This window comes from Podarcis pityusensis (assembly GCF_964106645.2).
Source record: "Podarcis pityusensis genome assembly, chromosome: 17".
In the NCBI taxonomy this organism is placed as follows: domain Eukaryota; kingdom Metazoa; phylum Chordata; class Lepidosauria; order Squamata; family Lacertidae; genus Podarcis; species Podarcis pityusensis.
The window spans coordinates 21,282,202-21,300,207 of NC_138042.1; the positions used below are offsets into that span (position 1 = coordinate 21,282,202).

The 18,006-nt window shown below is 43.5% G+C and overlaps 1 protein-coding gene across 27 annotated transcripts in view; it reads right to left on the reverse strand.

Moving 5' to 3' along the window:
* PTPRD (protein tyrosine phosphatase receptor type D) overlaps window positions 1-18,006 on the reverse strand; it is a 722,358-nt gene that overhangs the window by 107,905 nt on the left and 596,447 nt on the right. For 18 of the 27 annotated variants that reach the window (XM_080987656.1, XM_080987680.1, XM_080987671.1 and 15 more), the window contains 4 exons: window positions 15,035-15,244; window positions 12,249-12,409; window positions 6,596-6,610; window positions 3,591-3,703 (listed from right to left, as the gene is read on the reverse strand). In XM_080987656.1, the coding sequence (XP_080843782.1) occupies window positions 3,591-3,703; window positions 6,596-6,610; window positions 12,249-12,409; window positions 15,035-15,244 (499 nt within the window). The remainder of the gene's footprint in view (window positions 1-3,590; window positions 3,704-6,595; window positions 6,611-12,248; window positions 12,410-15,034; window positions 15,245-18,006) is intronic. The other 9 variants (XM_080987670.1, XM_080987673.1, XM_080987664.1 and 6 more) reach the window with 1 other exon arrangement.

Sequence of the window (18,006 nt, forward strand, 5' to 3'; positions counted from 1 at the left end):
AGACTAAGAGAAGCCAAGAAAAAGTGTCTCTGCAGTGGACACATTTATTCTCCTTCAGACAAGCGCAGCAGCAGCAGCAGCTATGATGTTTACACCAGGACCCTGAATGTTTGCTCTTTTGTGTTAAGCCATAGTTTGGGCTGAGCATTTTGTGCAATCAGGGGCACTGAGCTGCTGCGCATTCTGTTGCCTTTGTAAGGAGGAGAAGGGAAGAAGTGTAGTAATTGTGTTAGGTTCACTGCTAGCTTGAAAATCATCATGGAATAAAGGTGAGAGAGGGTGAAAGAATTACTACAGTGTAGAGCTGTCGTCAGTCCAGCCCCCCCTCCTTAGGAACTTGCAACACTTTCTAGAGAAGAATGTGTTACGATCTTGACTCCTTTCCCTCTGTGCTCTTCATTTGACATGTTTTCACTGCTCTTTCATATTCTCAATGGGTGTGGAAAGTGTTAAAGAAAGCTAGTAAGCTATAAATCAGAAAAAAGAGGGGAAGGGAGAGAAAGCTTATTCTTATTCTTTTAATATATATTTGAGGCAGAAGTGGGAAATTACCGTATTTTTCGCCATATAGGGCGTACTTTTTCCCCTCCAAAAATGAAGGGGAAATCTGTGTGCGTCCTATGGGGCGAATGCAGGCTTTCGCTGAAGCTTGGAGACCTCTCGCTCTCCAGGCTTCAGGAAGCTATCAGCAAGCCTGGGGAGCCCGCGGGAGTTCCGGAGCCCGCTGCCCGGAGCGTGGGGCGCGCTGAAGCTGTGGCTGGGGGGGGGGAATAAAAAATGTTTTCTTTATTCCCCCCCCCAAAAAACTAGGTGCATCCTATAGGGCGAAAAATACGGTATACCTTTGCACTTAACAAGGCACTGCAATGAAATCTGAATTATTTAACCTAGAGTGATCTTGTGAGTGTGGCATGTGAATGCTCCTGCTTGTATAATTGTGTGCCCTTCTGCTACCACAGACACAATGGACCAGGCCCTTAACTCTTAACTTCTCTGTCTTTTTGTCTTTTTCCGCTGAAATTATTTGGTGGTGCCAAACAAAAGAAACACAGAGATATACAGAGGCAAACCATACAGGCAGGACAATAGCTCTTCTGAAAATGCTGCTGAACTACTTAAACAAAGATGCCACAAAAGGTAAAATTATTCCCATGACTTTCTTCTTAACTATTACTCTTATGGCGAATTCACACATTACTGTAAATCTCTGGACCTCTCTTCCTTCAATGACTCCCCACGGAATATGGAAACTGCTTCCATTCAGAAGTACAGTGTTTGATTTGATATAATGTGACATGAAAGCCCTGCCTGTGGGATTTGATCTCTTATGGTCGTTACACACAGGCAAGTTATCGTTCAACGTTGCAACCATGGAGTGAGGAACATGCATGAGTGAATTGACCCTTAGAAAAAGAACTAAGTAAAAGCAGAGTTCTTGTAAGAGCATGATAGATTTAAATCTTAACATTGATCAGCAAGTACAGAGGCATTACTTACAATATGTGGTCAGGAAGCTACAGTAGTACCTTGGTTTATGAACAAAATCCATTCTGGAAGTCCGTTCTTAAACCAAAGCATTCTTAAACCAAGGCATGCTTTCCCATAGACTCAATTTACAAATGGAACACACTCAACATGTTCTGCTTCCAAGGCAAAGTTCACAAACCAAAACATCTACTTCCGGGTTTGCAGCATTCTTAATCCAAGTTGTTCATAAACTAAGCTGTTCTTAAACCAAGGTACCACTGTATTTCTATGTAGAGGCCAACGAAAGCAAACATAGCCAACCCATTAATCAAACACACTTTGTTGACCCATTTCCTCTTCTCATGTTTTGTAATATTTTTGGCTGGTCCTGTATATTACATGTTTCATTGACACAGCATACACCATGGCTAAAACTAATCAGGTTTACATCTCAAGAAGATTTTAAGCTAGGGGCTACTCCTGGGTCGATTGCTGTCACCTGAAGCTCAGGTGGCCCCAGTGGCATAGAGTGCCTTCCATTGGCTTCAGCTGGTGGCACAGCTACACCCATATCTAGACAGCGAAAAGCCTAACCTCTGTTGCCTATGCTCTGGTAAGCTCTAGGTAAGATTACTGCAATGAGTTAAACATGGGGCTGCCTCTGAAGATGGTTTCGAAACTTCAGTTGGTGTGGAGTTCAATGGCCAGGTTTGCTCCCCAGGGAAATACAGTTTGAACATATAACAATCCTGGTCCAACGACACTGACTCCCATTTAGTTTCTGGGCCCAATTCAAAGTGCTTGTTTTGACCTATAAAGCCTTAAACAGCTCAGGACTGCAATACCTCAAGTACCGCATATCCCCATATGAACTGACCCAGAACAACATAAAATTGCCCATGTTTCTGTACTCCGCCAGGAGAGGTCAGGAGGGCGGCAACATGAGAACAGGCCTTTTCTGTGGTGGCTCCCCATTTGTGGAATGCTCTCCCAGGAAGGCTCACTTGGCGCCTTCTTTACAGATATTCAGGCACCAGTGAAAACATTCATCTTCATCAAGGCCTCTGGCTTATTAAACAATCTAAATGCGTTGCGATGGTTTGGGGTTCTTTTTCTTCTTTTTTTTCTATTATGTTATGTATTGTGTGTTTTTATTTTTATGTTGTGAAAAGCCCTGTAATAGGTGGTATATAAATTTAATTAATTAATCAATCAAGAATTGCCAATGTGGTGACCATGGGCACCATGGTGCCCATGTCTTCTCCTGTCTGACACACCCCATCACCCCACTCCACTCAGTGCCCCCATGACCATGAGGTGGTAAGGATAGTGATGGTTTATGCCACTGAAAAGTACATAGAGCTGAAGGGGGAATTTGGAAGAGTGACTCTCTTTCCCACTTCTTCTTTTGGTTTGATGTGCTTTTCTACTAGAACCAACTTATGACCAAATCCCAAAAGAAGTAAAATATGTGCATGCATGCACACTTTTTCTTATTCTCTCTCTCTCTCTCTCTCTCTGGTTGATACAGTGGGAGGGGAACAGAAATCGTCAGAGAGTGGCACCCACGGTGTTCACTCACTTCAAGTTAAGGTGGTTAGATTGGTCTCAACTAGGGCCAGGGCCTTTTCAATACTGGCCCCAACTTGGTGGAACGCTCTGTCACAAGAGACTAGGGCTCTGCGGGACTTGACATCTTTCTGCAGGGCCTGCAAGACAGAGCTGTTCCACCTGGCCTTTGGTTTGGGTTCAGTCTGACCCTTATGTTTCCCTCCCTTTATGGTTTTTATGGTTTTGATCTATGGGCTACTTTTAAAATGTGGCTGCATTTTAAATTACATTTTAACCTGTATTTTAAATTGCCCCCCCCCCATTATGTTTTTAGTGTAATTTTACTGGTGTTAGCCGCCCTGAGCCCGGCTCTGGCCAGGGAGGACGGGGTATAAATAAAAAAATATTATTATTATTTTTAAGTGTTCCCACACATCTAACCATGTTGGTGACCTCTGAATTAATTAAGTATTCTCCATCTCATTTTTATCCTATAACCATTGTCAGATCACAGACAAATACTGAAGAGTTTTCGTAACTCAAAAAGAGAGAGAGGAAGTTTTGCATCTTACCTGGAGTCTGAAAATTAAGGCGCCGTAGCTCTACTGGATCTGTGGGATGATGGGAAGGAATCTCCTTGTTGTTGGGTATGCTGCTCTTTCTAGAGTCCGTCTCTGCCCTTTTCCTACATGGACAAAGTGAGCACAGTCATTAAGAAGTTACATTCACCATTTACAAAGAGATCTATTTCCTCCTGTCCTTTCCCCTCCGTCTCCATATTTTAAAACGCAGTGGGAATACTACATTCTGTGGGATTCATTAAAAAAATGCAACATTTTAAAGAGAGTAAGCTACATACAGAAACTGAGGGAGGAGTTTAATGGACTGCTAAGCGGTTCGCTCCATCAGTACAAGCAATTTCTGCTAGCCTGATGGAATGATCTGACCTCTTCTTCCCCTGCATGCAACTATATAGGGGTTTTCTTGGCACCCACAGAGACAATTAGGGGGTGCATAAGAGCAAGAGATGCAGGGAAGCCCTATTGCCCTAGCTTCAGCTCCTTCTGAGGGCTTCTGCTGGCAGGTCTAGTCAGCTGAATCTGGCCCATATTGTTTGGAATTAATATGATTTATGAAGTAGGAAATCTTCATGCATGTAGTACCTAAAGTCATCATTACAACCAAGTAAAACTGGGGTTTTCCTAGGATTATTTATAGAAAAGAAAGAGCTCCTTCTTCAGTAGCACCTCCCAACTAAACGTGGAACTAAAGGAGGTTGATAGTCAATAACCGGCCAGTTCCTCTGCAGCTGTGCTTCCTGAATAGCACCATTTTGGAAGGAAGCCAAGTATTCTTACAAAATTGATTCTATAATAGAGAAGGCCAACATGAAATATTAAAAGGAATTGACACTAGTATCCCCAAAACGGGGAAACATTCAATTTTGAAAGTTTTGATTTAAGGCATCTTTACTTCTTATTTACCTGGTCATGTTTATTTAGATTGGCAAAGCGTGTTCTCCCTAAAATGAGAGCATGTGTTGCGGTGTGGGCCACTAGGCCAGCCCTCAGTTGCCAGGCAGGTTAATAGTTATTGCCTGGCGCAACAATTGGCTGACTGGGTTGCTGGGGCAAATTGCATGTAGCAAATTGGGTGGGTGGGACCATAGGCTTTAAATATTGGGACACACTGCTTTTGCTTTCTCTTTCACAGAGTGCATCAGATCGCCCGCCTGCCCTGTGTTCCGGTTGACCTTGCTTTGTCTGTCATGGGGTCGTCTGCCTTGGGGCAGGGGCCTAGTAGGAACTTTGCCATTTGGCTGATTGGCTGGTACCATTTGGTTTTTGCCTACTACTTAGCAAGTCGTCACAACTTGTAAGGTTGCGGTTAGGCATTGGTTATAAAAACTGGTGGTGGAGGGGTCAGGATAGGCTGTGCCTGCCCCTCCAATGGTGCTGGAAGGGAATTCCGTTAAAGGAATCCTGGGGCTTGCCACGATTTCGTCCAATTCCTGAAATGGGACCAGGGCCGGCAAGCCTTGGGGAGCTGGTTGGGTGAGCGGTGAGGGACTGACGCTCAGCTCAACTGATCCCCAACGTTGTTTTCCCTTCACTGGCTTCCGAGGGAGTTCGGATGGTCAGTTCTGTCCCAGGCGGGGAGGACAGATAGTCATAACCAATGCCTAAGCAACCACTCACAGATTTTGTATTTTAATAAGGCGTGTTCTCCTTCATGGAGAGCACGTGTTGCGGTGGGGTCTGCTGAGCCACCCCTCTGTTACCAGGCAGGGTCTCTAAAGATGGCCTGGGGCAGTGATTGGTTCACTGGGTTGCTGGGGTAAAAGTTATGTTGCAATTTTGGTGGGAGGGGTAAAATGTTTAAATACTCTGCACACAGCCTGGAGCTTTCTCTTTGCTGCGTGCAACGGATCACCCGCCCACCCGCCCTTGAGTAAGGGGTTGTTGCATTGACCTTGCTATGCCTGTCATGAGGTCGTCTGCCGTTGGGGCAGGGGCCTGGTAGGAATTTTGTCCATCTGGCTGATTGGCTGGGCCATTTGGTTTTTGCCTACTGTGTAGCAAATCGTCACAACTTGTAAGGTTGCGGTTAGGCATTGGTTATAAATTGGTGGAGGAGGGGTTAGGATAGGCTGGGCCTGCCCCTCCATGGTTGCTGCGGAAAGGGAATTCCATTAAAGGAATTCTGAGGCTTGCCATCTTTTCGTCCAATCCCTGGAATGGGACTAGGGCCGGCAAGCCTTCGGGGAGCATGCGGATGAGAATTGAGGGTCTGTGACTCAGCTCCATTTCTCTCCGACTTGCTTTCCCCCGCACTGTCTTTCGGTGGTGCCCGGAAGTCAGTTCTGTCCCCAGGCGGGGGGACAGATAGTCTTAACCAATGCCTAAACAACCACTCACGGTTTTGTATTTAAATAAAGTTGTGGCCAAAATTATGCCAAAAACCTTAAACAAAAATTAAGTGTGCATTGTGAGTTATTTGGGGGGTGGCTTGGGGACCTCGACATGCAAAGTTGTGGCCAAAATAGTGCCAAAAACCTTAAACTAAAATTACGTGTGATTTGTGAATTATTTTGAGGGGTGGCTTGGGGACCTACACATGCAAACATTATGTATAATAAACCAACCAGGTTAGGAAAATAGAAAGCTACATCATATTGCATAAGACAATTTGGGAAGGGTAGTGGTTCAGTGGTAGAGCATCTGCTTTGCATATAAAAGGTCTTCAGTTCAATTCCAGGCATCTACAGGTTGTCCCTTAACAGGTAGGCCTGGGAGAGAACTCTGCCTGAATCCCTGGTGAACTGCTATCAATCACAGTACTGAGCTAGGTGGACCAATGAGGCAGCTTCCTATGCGTATCTAGCTTTGTATTTTATCTACAATGACTGGGACCAATTCTCCAGGGGTTCAGGCATGAGAAAGCCCTATCAGGAGATGATTGGGTAATGCATCTGGGATCTCTTGCATGCAAAACCTGCACTGTCCTACAGAGACATTTTATGTAGATTGGTTTTCTAGGTTTCCCAGTCGGAGAGCAATTGTTCTTCACTTCTCACCTGTCAGGTTTACTGCTCCATTATTATGCAGCGGAAAAGGAGGGGAAAAGGTTAAATGTTAGTCGGCCAATGGCAAAGGAATTACCGCAACAATAGAAAACGGTGTTTGCAATTAGGATGCAGAATGTAACAGCCCATGAAAACATGAAAAAATTTCTAATCAGAGAAAAATATGGGGGCACAGGGTACATTCAAAGGAAGTACTTCATGGCTGAAGAAACTTAAGCAACATTTGGATAAGTTTTGCTTGAGACAGAGGTTGTATCAAAGGCCTTCTTTTCTTAAGGCATCTCTGGAAAAAACCCAAGGCCACAATATACAGCATATCAGGAGGTAGGAGATACTGAAAGTCTATTATTATTCTATTTATTTATATCTTGCCTTTTTCCCTGACAGGGACTCAAGGCGGCTTACAAATAAAATAGAAACAGCTAAAAGCATAGAAAAAAATCATCATTGAAAACAATGATCTATTGAAACATACAGGTCATTAAAATATCTTACTTGGAAATATACTACTTTTGGGGAAAAGACAACTGAATCTTTGGATATATATAGACATCCAACAAATGCATTATTTCAAAAATTTTACAAAATCTGAGCTGCATTTATAAAAATATAGCCTTTTACACTTTTTCTTTTTTAAATTCTGCTTTCACATCTCTTGGTAGCAAAGATTCCAAAACAACCACTAATCACCTCAGAGTACCATACCTGTCAACTGCCCCCCCAAAACCAGGACATCCCATTTTTTCCCCTGCAAGAGTAGGGCAGCCATTTTGGGCAGGTTGTTCTCATGCAATTTTAGGTCAAGATCTCAACACCCCCAAAAGCATTTTTTTTCTGGGTCTGGGATCTTGTATGACACCACAAAATACACGTTCGAGGGCTTCGTGCCTCACAAATCACTTTTCCTGGGTCCACGATCTTGCGTGGGTCACGTGACTCTCAGGGAATTTTGGACCTGGAAGATGGTGTCCCGTATTTGGGCCACGTCGTGTTGGAGGGTATGTAGGAGCAGTGCGGAAACCCTGGCCTGTGAGCTGAATTAGGTCCTAAAGAGTGCTCAATTCAGCTTCCATTGCCACTTTCCCAAGTCACACCCACCTGCCCCACATCTGATGCAATATGTGACATCAAGTACGGACTAGGTGAGGATGCAGCTCTCTGCTGAAAGCAAGGTTTGCAGGCACCAATGATCAGCGGTGCCTGCAAACCCTTCTCATTTTCCCTGTGTGGCATGAAACCCAACCACACAGGCAAATAGACAGGGCTTTGCAGGCACCACAGATTAGCTTTGCAGAGCCCTGTGCTTTTGTCACTGCAGTCTGATTTCAAACTATGTGGGCAAAGCAAAATGCTTCACTTGATGTCATGGAGACATCAGCTGATTGACAGGCAGGTAGTCCCATCCTCCTTACACAAGAAGAAGAGTTTGGATTTGATATCCCGCTTTATCACTACCCTAAGGAGTCTCAAAGCAGCTCACAATCTCCTTTCCCTTCCTCCCCCAAAACAAACACTTTGTGAGGTGAGTGGGTCTGAGAGAATTCAGAGAAGTGTGACTCGCCCAAGGTCACCCAGCAGCTGCATGTGGAGGAGCGGAGACGCGAACCCGGTTCCCCAGATTACGAGTCCACCGCTCTTAACCAATACACCACACTGCCTCTCATCACAATCGCCCACAGGAGTGGGGAAAGCTAAGCATCTGGCCTTCTGACTGGAAACAGTTCTCCACCCATGCTTTAAGAGAGATGAATTGATTAGAATAAATACTATGATTATGATGATATTATGAACTGTGAGAATAGGATAAACTAGTAGAGCAAATGTATGCCACAGGAGGTAGTTCGGTTGTGCCAATCAGGGCTGGACTTTGGTGTAGGTGCTCACTCACAGCAGGTTTGGCTTACCACATTTTGAAGTTAAGTGCTAATGCCATCCGAAAAGATCAGTGAGCCCAGAGTCTATAATTACCTAACTGCACCGGTGAGATTAGGGACGCGGGTGTGCTGTGGTCTAAACCACCGAGCCTAGGGCTTGCCGATCGGAAGGTCAGCGATTCGAATCCCCACGACAGGGTGAACTCCCGTCGCTCAGTCCCTGCTCCTGCCAACGTAGCAGTTTGAAAGCACGTCAAAGTGCAAGTAGATAAATAGTTACCGCTCTGGTGGGAAGGTAAACGACATTTCTGTGCGCTGCTCTGGTTTTGCCAGAAGCGGTTTGGTCATGCTGGCCACATGACACGGAAAAACTGTCTGCAGACAAATGCCGGCTCTCGGCCAGTAAAGCGGGATGAGCGTCACAACTCCAGAGTTATTCGTGACTGGACTTAACTGTCAGGAGTCCTTTACCTTTACCTGTGAGATAGCTTAAAATTTCCACCATCTGAAAATCCATATCTAAGTCCCTTTGCCTATTTTTCCACCTTGTATGTTAATATCAGATGCTAAATAATTTTTATGAACATTTTTGATGACTGCAATCAAAAAGCTACACTGCCATCCACCAAGTCTTTGTTTTTAAAATCATCTTGCCTCTTAAAAAATAAGAAACACAAAACACTAATTTCCCCACCTGCTGAGAATATCTAGGTGGTATACATACTAATCTGTTTGTACTGCAATAAATACAGAGCTGTAACTAGCTGCTCGGCCCCCGAATCATTCATGTTTTGGCTCAACATGCCATTTCAAGCTATACTGATTTTAGATCCTTCCATTGCAAGGGTGGGTGTGGTTTACTTGATATGCATTTGAAAACTCTCCCCTTGATTAAATTATCTCAATCTTTTCCTCCCTGCACATGCCGCAGATGAAGGAAGATGTAAGTGATCATTGCGATCTTGGTATATGTCTGATTTTATAGCTCACCCGAGTCATGTACTTGCAGAAAGGAATTAACACAATACCACATGTAACTGCCATACGCACAATGTATGCAAAACCAAGAAAAACCTATTAAAGGAAATTAACTGTACACTACTGTATATGAGTTCCTTCTCCAAATGTTACTCTAATTATGATAGAAGATAGCTAATGGAGAAAAAAAAATGTTATTGGGCAGCATTATATAAATATACTAAGTAGATAAATAAAAGGAATTAAACAAAGCTCTGAAATATGCACATCCGTTGTCAAAATTAATGTCCGACTTGGTTCAAAATAATTGATTGCTCAGGCCCAATCCAGCTACATTTTTAAAATAGGTTTCATAACACTAACTGACATTTCTTCCCTCCAGAACTCTGATAATTTCCATCTAGTGGTTGTGGCTCTATTTACCTCTCTGTGCTCTGCTTATATATTTGGGCAATTAAAGCAAATATTACAAAGCCAGCCTAAACCTTCAGTGCTTTCCCTAGTTCAAAGGAAGATAAACCCTTCAATGTTGATACTAGAAGTTTCCACAGCTCAGACGTTCTTTGTGCTTAACAATATTGTCCGAAATCTTGTGATAAACTTTTTCACCACTAGAAAGTAGTACTAGTGCATATAGAACACATTTGCAAAATATGGACCTATTAAAATTATTTCTAGTTACACCATGTCAACCAACTGTTGTCCCTCTCCCACTGCACCTTGGATGAACCACAAAGCACGGATTTGCAACTTGATTTCTAGACTGCAGCAAACTTCACAACTGCTTCTAGTTTTGCCATGATTCTCAAAAGCTGAGGTGGGTCTCCCATTTCCAGAGAAGAGCTCCATCTCTTTCTGTTATCTTTTTTTTTTGGGGGGGGGGAACAACTATCTGGTTTGCCAGGAGTACTGGAGCTTGTTGCCTTCTCCTTGGTGAATTTTCTCTCTTTCTGCCAGCTTGGCTAAGGCCAGGGGATGTTGCCAGGTTCCCACCATTCAAGTTCATTTAGTGCTTTAAACTGGAGGTATTGTATGGTTATCGCTTGACTCATCATTAAGTGACAAAGGGAGAGGTTGGTGGAAATACTTAGGAAAATGCAGTCACTTAGTAGTATGACTCAAACGTGGCCTGCAGAACTGAATGCATGAACACTTTATCTGCATATTTGATGCCAATTTAGATGCAGGTATTTTTGAAATGTAGGTACAGTACAGGACGGCTGCAAATCTATACCGGATTACATGGGAGTAAGCTTCGCCAAACCCAGTGTAACTTACTTCCAAGCAGGCTTACAAAGGACTAGATTTGCATGGCTGAATTGTACTTGTAGTACTTACAGCTATGCCACAAGTATCAGAGAAAGAAATTATTTATTTTGCAAATTTATCAGCATTTTATTAAAACATTTATATGCCCCCTTTCAACACCAGCTTTCGGGTGGTTTACAAAAATCCATAATAAAACAATGAATAAAAACACTTCATTTTTCAACATCATTGCATACTGGGCTGGGACTAGTTGCCTTAACTTTGGATGATTCTGGAATATGGGTGGAAAGATTCTGAAGCCCAGCTGGTAGAAGAAAAATCTTATAGGTGGAGCCTAATAGGACAGGCTTGGGGGCTGGAGAGTCGCTGTAGTTGATAACAAGTTTACCTTTTGTGAAAAAGCTGATGGATACATCTTTGCCTGATCTGACTTCTGAAAGGAGGAGCTACTGCTACTCTTTTTCTGCATCAGTAACTGAGCATATTTTAAAAAATTGTCCAGTAGCACCTTTGTTGTTGCTGTTTAGTCGTGTCTGACTCTTCGTGACCAGTAGCACCTTAGGGACCAACTAAGTTTGTCCTGGGTATAACCTTCATATAAGCACACGAAAGCATATACCCAGAACAAACTTAGTTGGTCTCTAAGGTGCTACTGGACATTTTTAAAAATTTTAAAATTTATTTCAGCTGCATCAGACCAACACAGCTACCTGAATCTTGAGCATATTTAGCATGCGGTCATCTTCCTAGCATCTTTGCTGGATTTATTTATTGTGGTTTATGGCTGGGCATCAGGATATTGGATTGTTGCTGTGAACTGACCAATTGTATCCTAACAAGAGCAATGCCCACAACTTGGAGGTCACTAGGAAAATAGGATGCAATATTTGGAAATAAGTTCATCCCCAGAAGGGCGAATAAAACTCATTCAAAATGTATGTATTTAGCTGCGAACCTAGACTTTGGGGTTAGTTTCCTTAGAACTGAACAGTATCCACTGGTTGAGTTTTATTAAACTACCAGTTATTTATAGTATGGTTCCATTCTTTGCATTTGATGAAATACTTTAGTTCTTGCTACCTCTTGAATGATGCGTGTGCATGGAAGCTTTTGCCCAGATAAGCTGGTGTATCACGTTTCCAGTAGACATGGCAGAAAGAAAACAATCCCTAAACTTTCTTACCTAGCCTTTGGTTCTAACAGAAGGGTTACACTGCCAATGGGGCAACTCAACCTTGTGAAATTATTGCTTCCTATTTTTATTTTGCATCTCTACAGAGATCTAGGAAAGACTTCCAGGCCTCTCAGAAGTCTATACGCAGCCAAATACTCCTGAAAAACCAAGGCTTGTAATAGAAGGATTTTGCATATCCGAGACGTAACAGCTCGGATGAGAAAGGTATCCGTAACTGATGAAACTGAAGAGAAAGGCATCTGTAAAAGGAATCACATTTCTTTCTACCCCAGGAATGACTAACATCTCTAAAATATTATCTAACCTATAAACTATTTTGTAAACTTACCTTTTGTAAAGGAGTATAGCTATAACAATACAGATGATAAACACAACTGCAAGAACTGGTCCTACAACCCAAATCAAGCCTTCTTCTTCATCTGTAATTGGCTGGGGGTTAAGATCCACTGATACAACTGTTTCAGAATATGGGCTGGTTGCATACATGGTCTAGAGGGAAATAAGATTCGTATTTAACAGTACAGTACCATTTTTCAAAAATACTCTAAAAAAATAGGTCTTTATCAACTGAAGCTGGGTGTATTGGGCTTTCTCTATTTCACACTCAAAGCTTTTATTCAAAGCTTTGGGCCAGTTTCAAGATAAAAGTAGAAAAGGGAAACCAAATAAGTGCATTGTATAAGCATAAAAGTAGACTAAACAAAAGCCCCTCTTGCACTTAGACTAAACTCACAGAAAAAACCCCACCAGGAAACAAGCCTTTGACTAGAATTAATTAATCTCAATAGGCTCAGCCCAGCACACACACATGACAGGTTTAAGAGCCAATTAGGAAGACACTTGTATGTAAAAATGTTAATGTCTGCTGCTACACCTTCCCACAATCCTCTTTCCATTTGTGCTTAATTATTTTTTAAAACTGTATTACATGCAGTTAAAACAGCTCAAGCATAAAAGGGACATAAGAAAGAGATGGATTGCATAAGAGGGAAAGCACAACTCATTATTTAGATCACCTCAGGAATTCTCCTTTTTGTTACATTATTTTCCAACTCTGCTACATTTCACTGATAAAGTCAGTGGCAAATTACTATAATTAAAGAAACTAGCTGTGCATGTCCTTGATTAGTTCCCTCTTTTCCAAAGATGTTTGGCAATGAGCACCACTGACTGAGCAATATGTCTCGCGGCAAGAAAAGCCTTCTTTCAGAGGCATGATAAGACTCCACTGCGAAGCTCACGCCTCAGTAACACCGATCAGAGATTTCAAGAAGCAAACCTTATGACTTGCACAGGATATGAACAGTGATGGTTAAGATGTTGATAGTGATCCAGCATACCCAGAAATGTGAGCCAAGTCAATGTGCAGTTTCGTCCCCCTGGCACCCGCCAAGGGTCATAGACACATTGAACAGGTGATACTCATGTGCTTGGCACACAACCACCAGCGTTGTCACACTCTAAGCTTTCATTTTTCTATTTAAAAAAAACCCTAAGTCTCTAGCCCTCCTTGAAAGGAAGTTATGAAACGAAACATGCAACTACCATTCAAAACTATTTCTGTAATATGGCTTCTCCTGCCTTTCAGTGTGTTTAACTAATGAGTGAACTGAAGTCAGAACTGTGATTGATGAGTGAGTTGTTTGGAAACCAAGTGATAAGAATCCCTGGGGTTCTAAAGATCTGCTGTTTTGCCCTCCTTTAGTGCAGTTCCCCTGCTTCTGCCTCATTTTCTAGTCCTTGGAATCTCTCTAGTTTTATCTTCATTCCCCCCTAGCAACTAGGATGCATCTTTCCTACGCTGGGTTCAAGGTCATATTATAACTTATTTTGTGCAAGTACTAACAAGCAATCGCACAGCAAATGCAAAAACATGCCTAGCAACAGCTGGACATATAAAGCGTGTTCTCATTAAAAGAGAGCACGTGTTGCGGTGGGGGCCAGATAAGACATCCCGCTGTTGCTAGGCATGTTTGGGATGGTTGGCCCTGGCAGGGATTGGTAGCCTGAGTTGCTGGGGTAATTTTGATGTTGCCAATTTGGGGGTGGGAACAGAGGTTTTTTAAGCAGTGCACACAGCAATCTGCTTTCTCTTTCTCTGTGTGCACCGGATCACCCGCCCGCCCTCCCTTGATTTGGGTCTTATGCATTGACCTTGCTATGCCTGTCATGGGGGCGTCCGCCACTGGGGCAGGGGCCTGGAAGGAATTTTGTCCATTTGGCTGATTGGCTGGTGCCATTTGGTTTTTGCCTACTGCGTAGCAAATCGTCACAACTTGTAAGGTTGCGGTTAGGTATTGGTTAAAATTGGTTGGAGGAGGGGTAAGGATTGGCTGGGCTGACCCCTCCAATGCTGCTGCTGCAAGGGAATTCCATTAAAGGAATCCAGGGGCTTGCCATCCTTTCGTCCAAACCCCTGGAATCAGGTTTGGGCCGCGTAAGCCCCTGGGAGCATGCGGGGAGAAGCTGAGGGCCTGTGTCGCAGCTCCAGTTCTCCCCAATATTGTTTCCCCTCACTGACTTTCACTGGAATCCGGAAGTCAGTTCTGTCCCCAAGGCGGGGGGACAGATAGTCCTAACCAATGCCTAAGCAACCACTCACATCCATGTATGTTAATAAAGTTGTGGCCAAAATTATGCCAAAAACCTTAAACAAAAATCCTGTGTGATGTGTGAGTTATTGGGATAGGGGTGTCTTGAGGACCTCAACACGCAAAGGGCCCCATTACCTTCAGGAGCTTAGGGCCTTATCAAACCTAAATCTGGCCCTGCATGTGTGCAAGTAGGGGTGGGAGAAATCATATATATCTGGCATGTGCATACCGGAATAAAGGCAATCCATAAGGCAATTTAGGCATTGGGCAAACTTGCTGCATCCTTGTGCACTGAACTTATCCACATTGCTGGGTATGTGAAAAGGATCTTTACTTTTATGTAGAGAGACTTATCCAAAACTGGCGAAGTCATTCAAATAAGTGAAGGGAAAGCACCACTTCTCACAATATGCAATTAATATTATGAAAGGAACAGAAATGTCAAGCGTTTGCTCGAATGCTACGGAGGCATTGGAGAGATACATTTTTAGGAACAACATAAAACTTGCAGTCAACTTACGGATTCCGAGTGCTCCATAACAGCTAAAATAAAGACGACATATTCTTGGCCGTTTTGGAGCTGCTTGTTTTCAAAACCACCATACTGTTTCTTATCCCCCAGGGTGAACTCAGTAGGAAGAACTTCAAAGTGTGCTGCAATATATGGCTTTAAATCTGCTTCCCTCCCCAAACGAATACTTCGGCGTTTCCGTGCTATCTCTTTAAGTAGCTTTGGGGTAGGAGAGGAAAAAGAGAGAGAAAAGGGAGAAAACAGAAAGATAACTGTAAACAAGATTAATGTAACTTATTGACAGGCTGATTTTTTTAAAAATGTATTAAGTCCTAGGAACTACAAAAAATAAAATTCAGTGTCATTTCATGACAACCCCAGCTACAGTTATCTGGGAGTAAGTCCCAGGAGGCTTGCTTCAGAATAGAAATGTACAGGAGTGTGCTATAAATTACAATAATGCCAGCACTTTTATATTAAGTAGTATGCCTCTTTAGAGTTCCACACAACTTGCAGCCTCATTCTCAGTTCCGGAAAAACCTCTGTTACACTTAGCTAGGAGTAGGTACCATTCAATTCAATGGGCTTACTACTGAGTGGAAATGCATAGAGTAGTTGTAAATCTCATTTATATATGTAAATCTCATATATACTGTTTATTCTTAGCAAGAAGAGGATGTCAACATCAGATTTTTAAAAATTAGTTTTTAGTTACTGATATTGTTGTCCACACTAATTCTTTTTAAAGGAAAACACACAAAAAAATAAAGACTATGAGGCATTTGAGATATGAGCATTACCATTTCCCCCCATCACATATCAAATGACGGTCAACAACAAGACACTTTTTTTCATCAAGTTAATGGTTTTTTATTGCAAAATTGAAGCAAAATATTTTTTAAATGCTATAGCCAGTACAGAAAAAAGGTAAGCGATCTACGGCACTCATTACGACATCAACAGACTACAAGTCAACCCACACCCAAAAACTTTTTTAAATAAGAAAAATTAACTGTTTTTAACTGTTAAAAAAGTTACACCATTTATGCAGTTAGCTTAGTGCTTGTTTAACACATCATGCTAAACCAAACCTTGGCTTATTGCACAAACGAGTGTCTGCGGGCCCCCAAAGAAGCCACAGATGCGGCTGGTCCTGATCCTCCAACGACTCACCTCCCTGTTTTGCCCGAAGGCGAGCACTCCTCCTGTGAGTACAAAGGTCCTAATTTATCATCACATTGTGTGATGGCCTGGGACTCGGGCTCGGACTCGGAACCAGAGGAGACTCAGTCTGCACTGGATAGTTTTCCGCAGGCATCATCTGAACCAAGTCTGGGGCCTGATCCTGGAGAGTTCCAGTCTGCACAGGTTCCCCTGCAACAAACACCAGCTGGGCCAAGTCAGGGGCCTGACCTTGCCCTGGCTCCAGATGCGGGCATTACCTTGTTGCCTTCAGATGGGCCATCACTTATAGCTGCTCTACTACCGGTTGGGTCAGGGGAGGCTGAGGGAGCCCCTGGGTCCAGTAACTCACTGATGTCTCCTGAGCTGCAGAGACTAAGGTCTGGGAGAAGGAGAGACCTGAGGACTTGCAGGAGGAGTGCTCGCCTTCGGGCGAGACAGGGAGGTGTGTCACCAGGGGATCAGGACTGGCCATTGCCCCGACAAAGATAAAAGGCTGTTGGACCCCGCCTCAGGTTGTGGGAGCAACATTGCTGTATGCCAGATCCTGCCTGAGATCCTGTACCTGCCCTTGCCTGGTTTCCTGCTTTGTATCCTACCTTGGCCCTGTTGGACTGGCTCCCAGCAGAACCTTCAGATTCTGGACCGGTCCTGGACCGCGTTTCATGGGTTACCCCCAGGCCCAGCACACACTGTGTTTAACTAACTAATAATGCCACAAATCGTGACATTATGTCTATGCTGCAGAATGTCTATACCAGTGAACAGGTTTAGGAATGAAATAAGTATTCAGTTAGCAAAAATGTTTAAAAGATATGCTAGTAAGCTTCTAGTAAGAGGAGTGCATATGACCTTCTAAGAACATGCCATGGATTGGCAATGACACAGAGGAAAGGGAAGAAGATCATGGCGAGGGGTGTAGCCACAAATGGTACACACCAGGACTAGCTGAATATGGAGAAGGGGAGGTTGGGGACTTAGGAGGAACTCACGGGACATCAGAGGACCTTGCAGGGCCAGCCAACAGTTCAGGGGAGACAGAGGAGGGAACACATCATCAGAACCAGAGGTTTCCCCATCTTCACAGACATGGAAGGCTCTGAGGTGTCAGGAACAGGGGGAAGTGCACTCCAGGAGACTGAGGCAGGTAAAGGAACACTCCCCAGCTCACTAGGGGCCAGGTGGAGATCATGGGACTCATTAGGATGTTGTGGTCCCTCAGCTAGATTAGGCTCAGGGCAGGTGAGGGCCACCGGCTTTGTTAAGTGGAGAGACACAGCTACTCAGCTGGAACAATCAATCAAGGTGCATCATTCAAGCTTGCGAAGGATAGAAGGTAAGCAAGGCAGAGACTCTGTGTCTGCTCAACTTTCTCTGTTGATGGAGCACAGCTTGGCTGCTTCAGGAACTCCACCGGCCTGTGAATTCGGGACGGACCCCAGGTCCCAGCCCTGGAGGCAGGAGTTTGACCTTGCTTGTTATATCATACCTGGACCAGTTTTTGACCATTTGGACTGTCTGACTACTCTCTGGTGTTGCCCTTGGGACTGTGTGCACTATCAGGACTTGCCTCCGGGTATGCTTAGGTTCAGGAGAGTACAGAAAACTGTATTGTAGAAAAAGACGTTTACATTTGTCCTTAACTGCGGAAGCTGAAGTTACATATAAGTCTGGTCTCTAGAATCAAAGCAGTAAAATTTTGTAAAGGGACAACTGTACAAAATATTTATTTTTGCCCGTGCCAAAAGAACTGAGAAATTGGTTTTCATTTGGAAATCAAGATTTGTGATTACATGTGT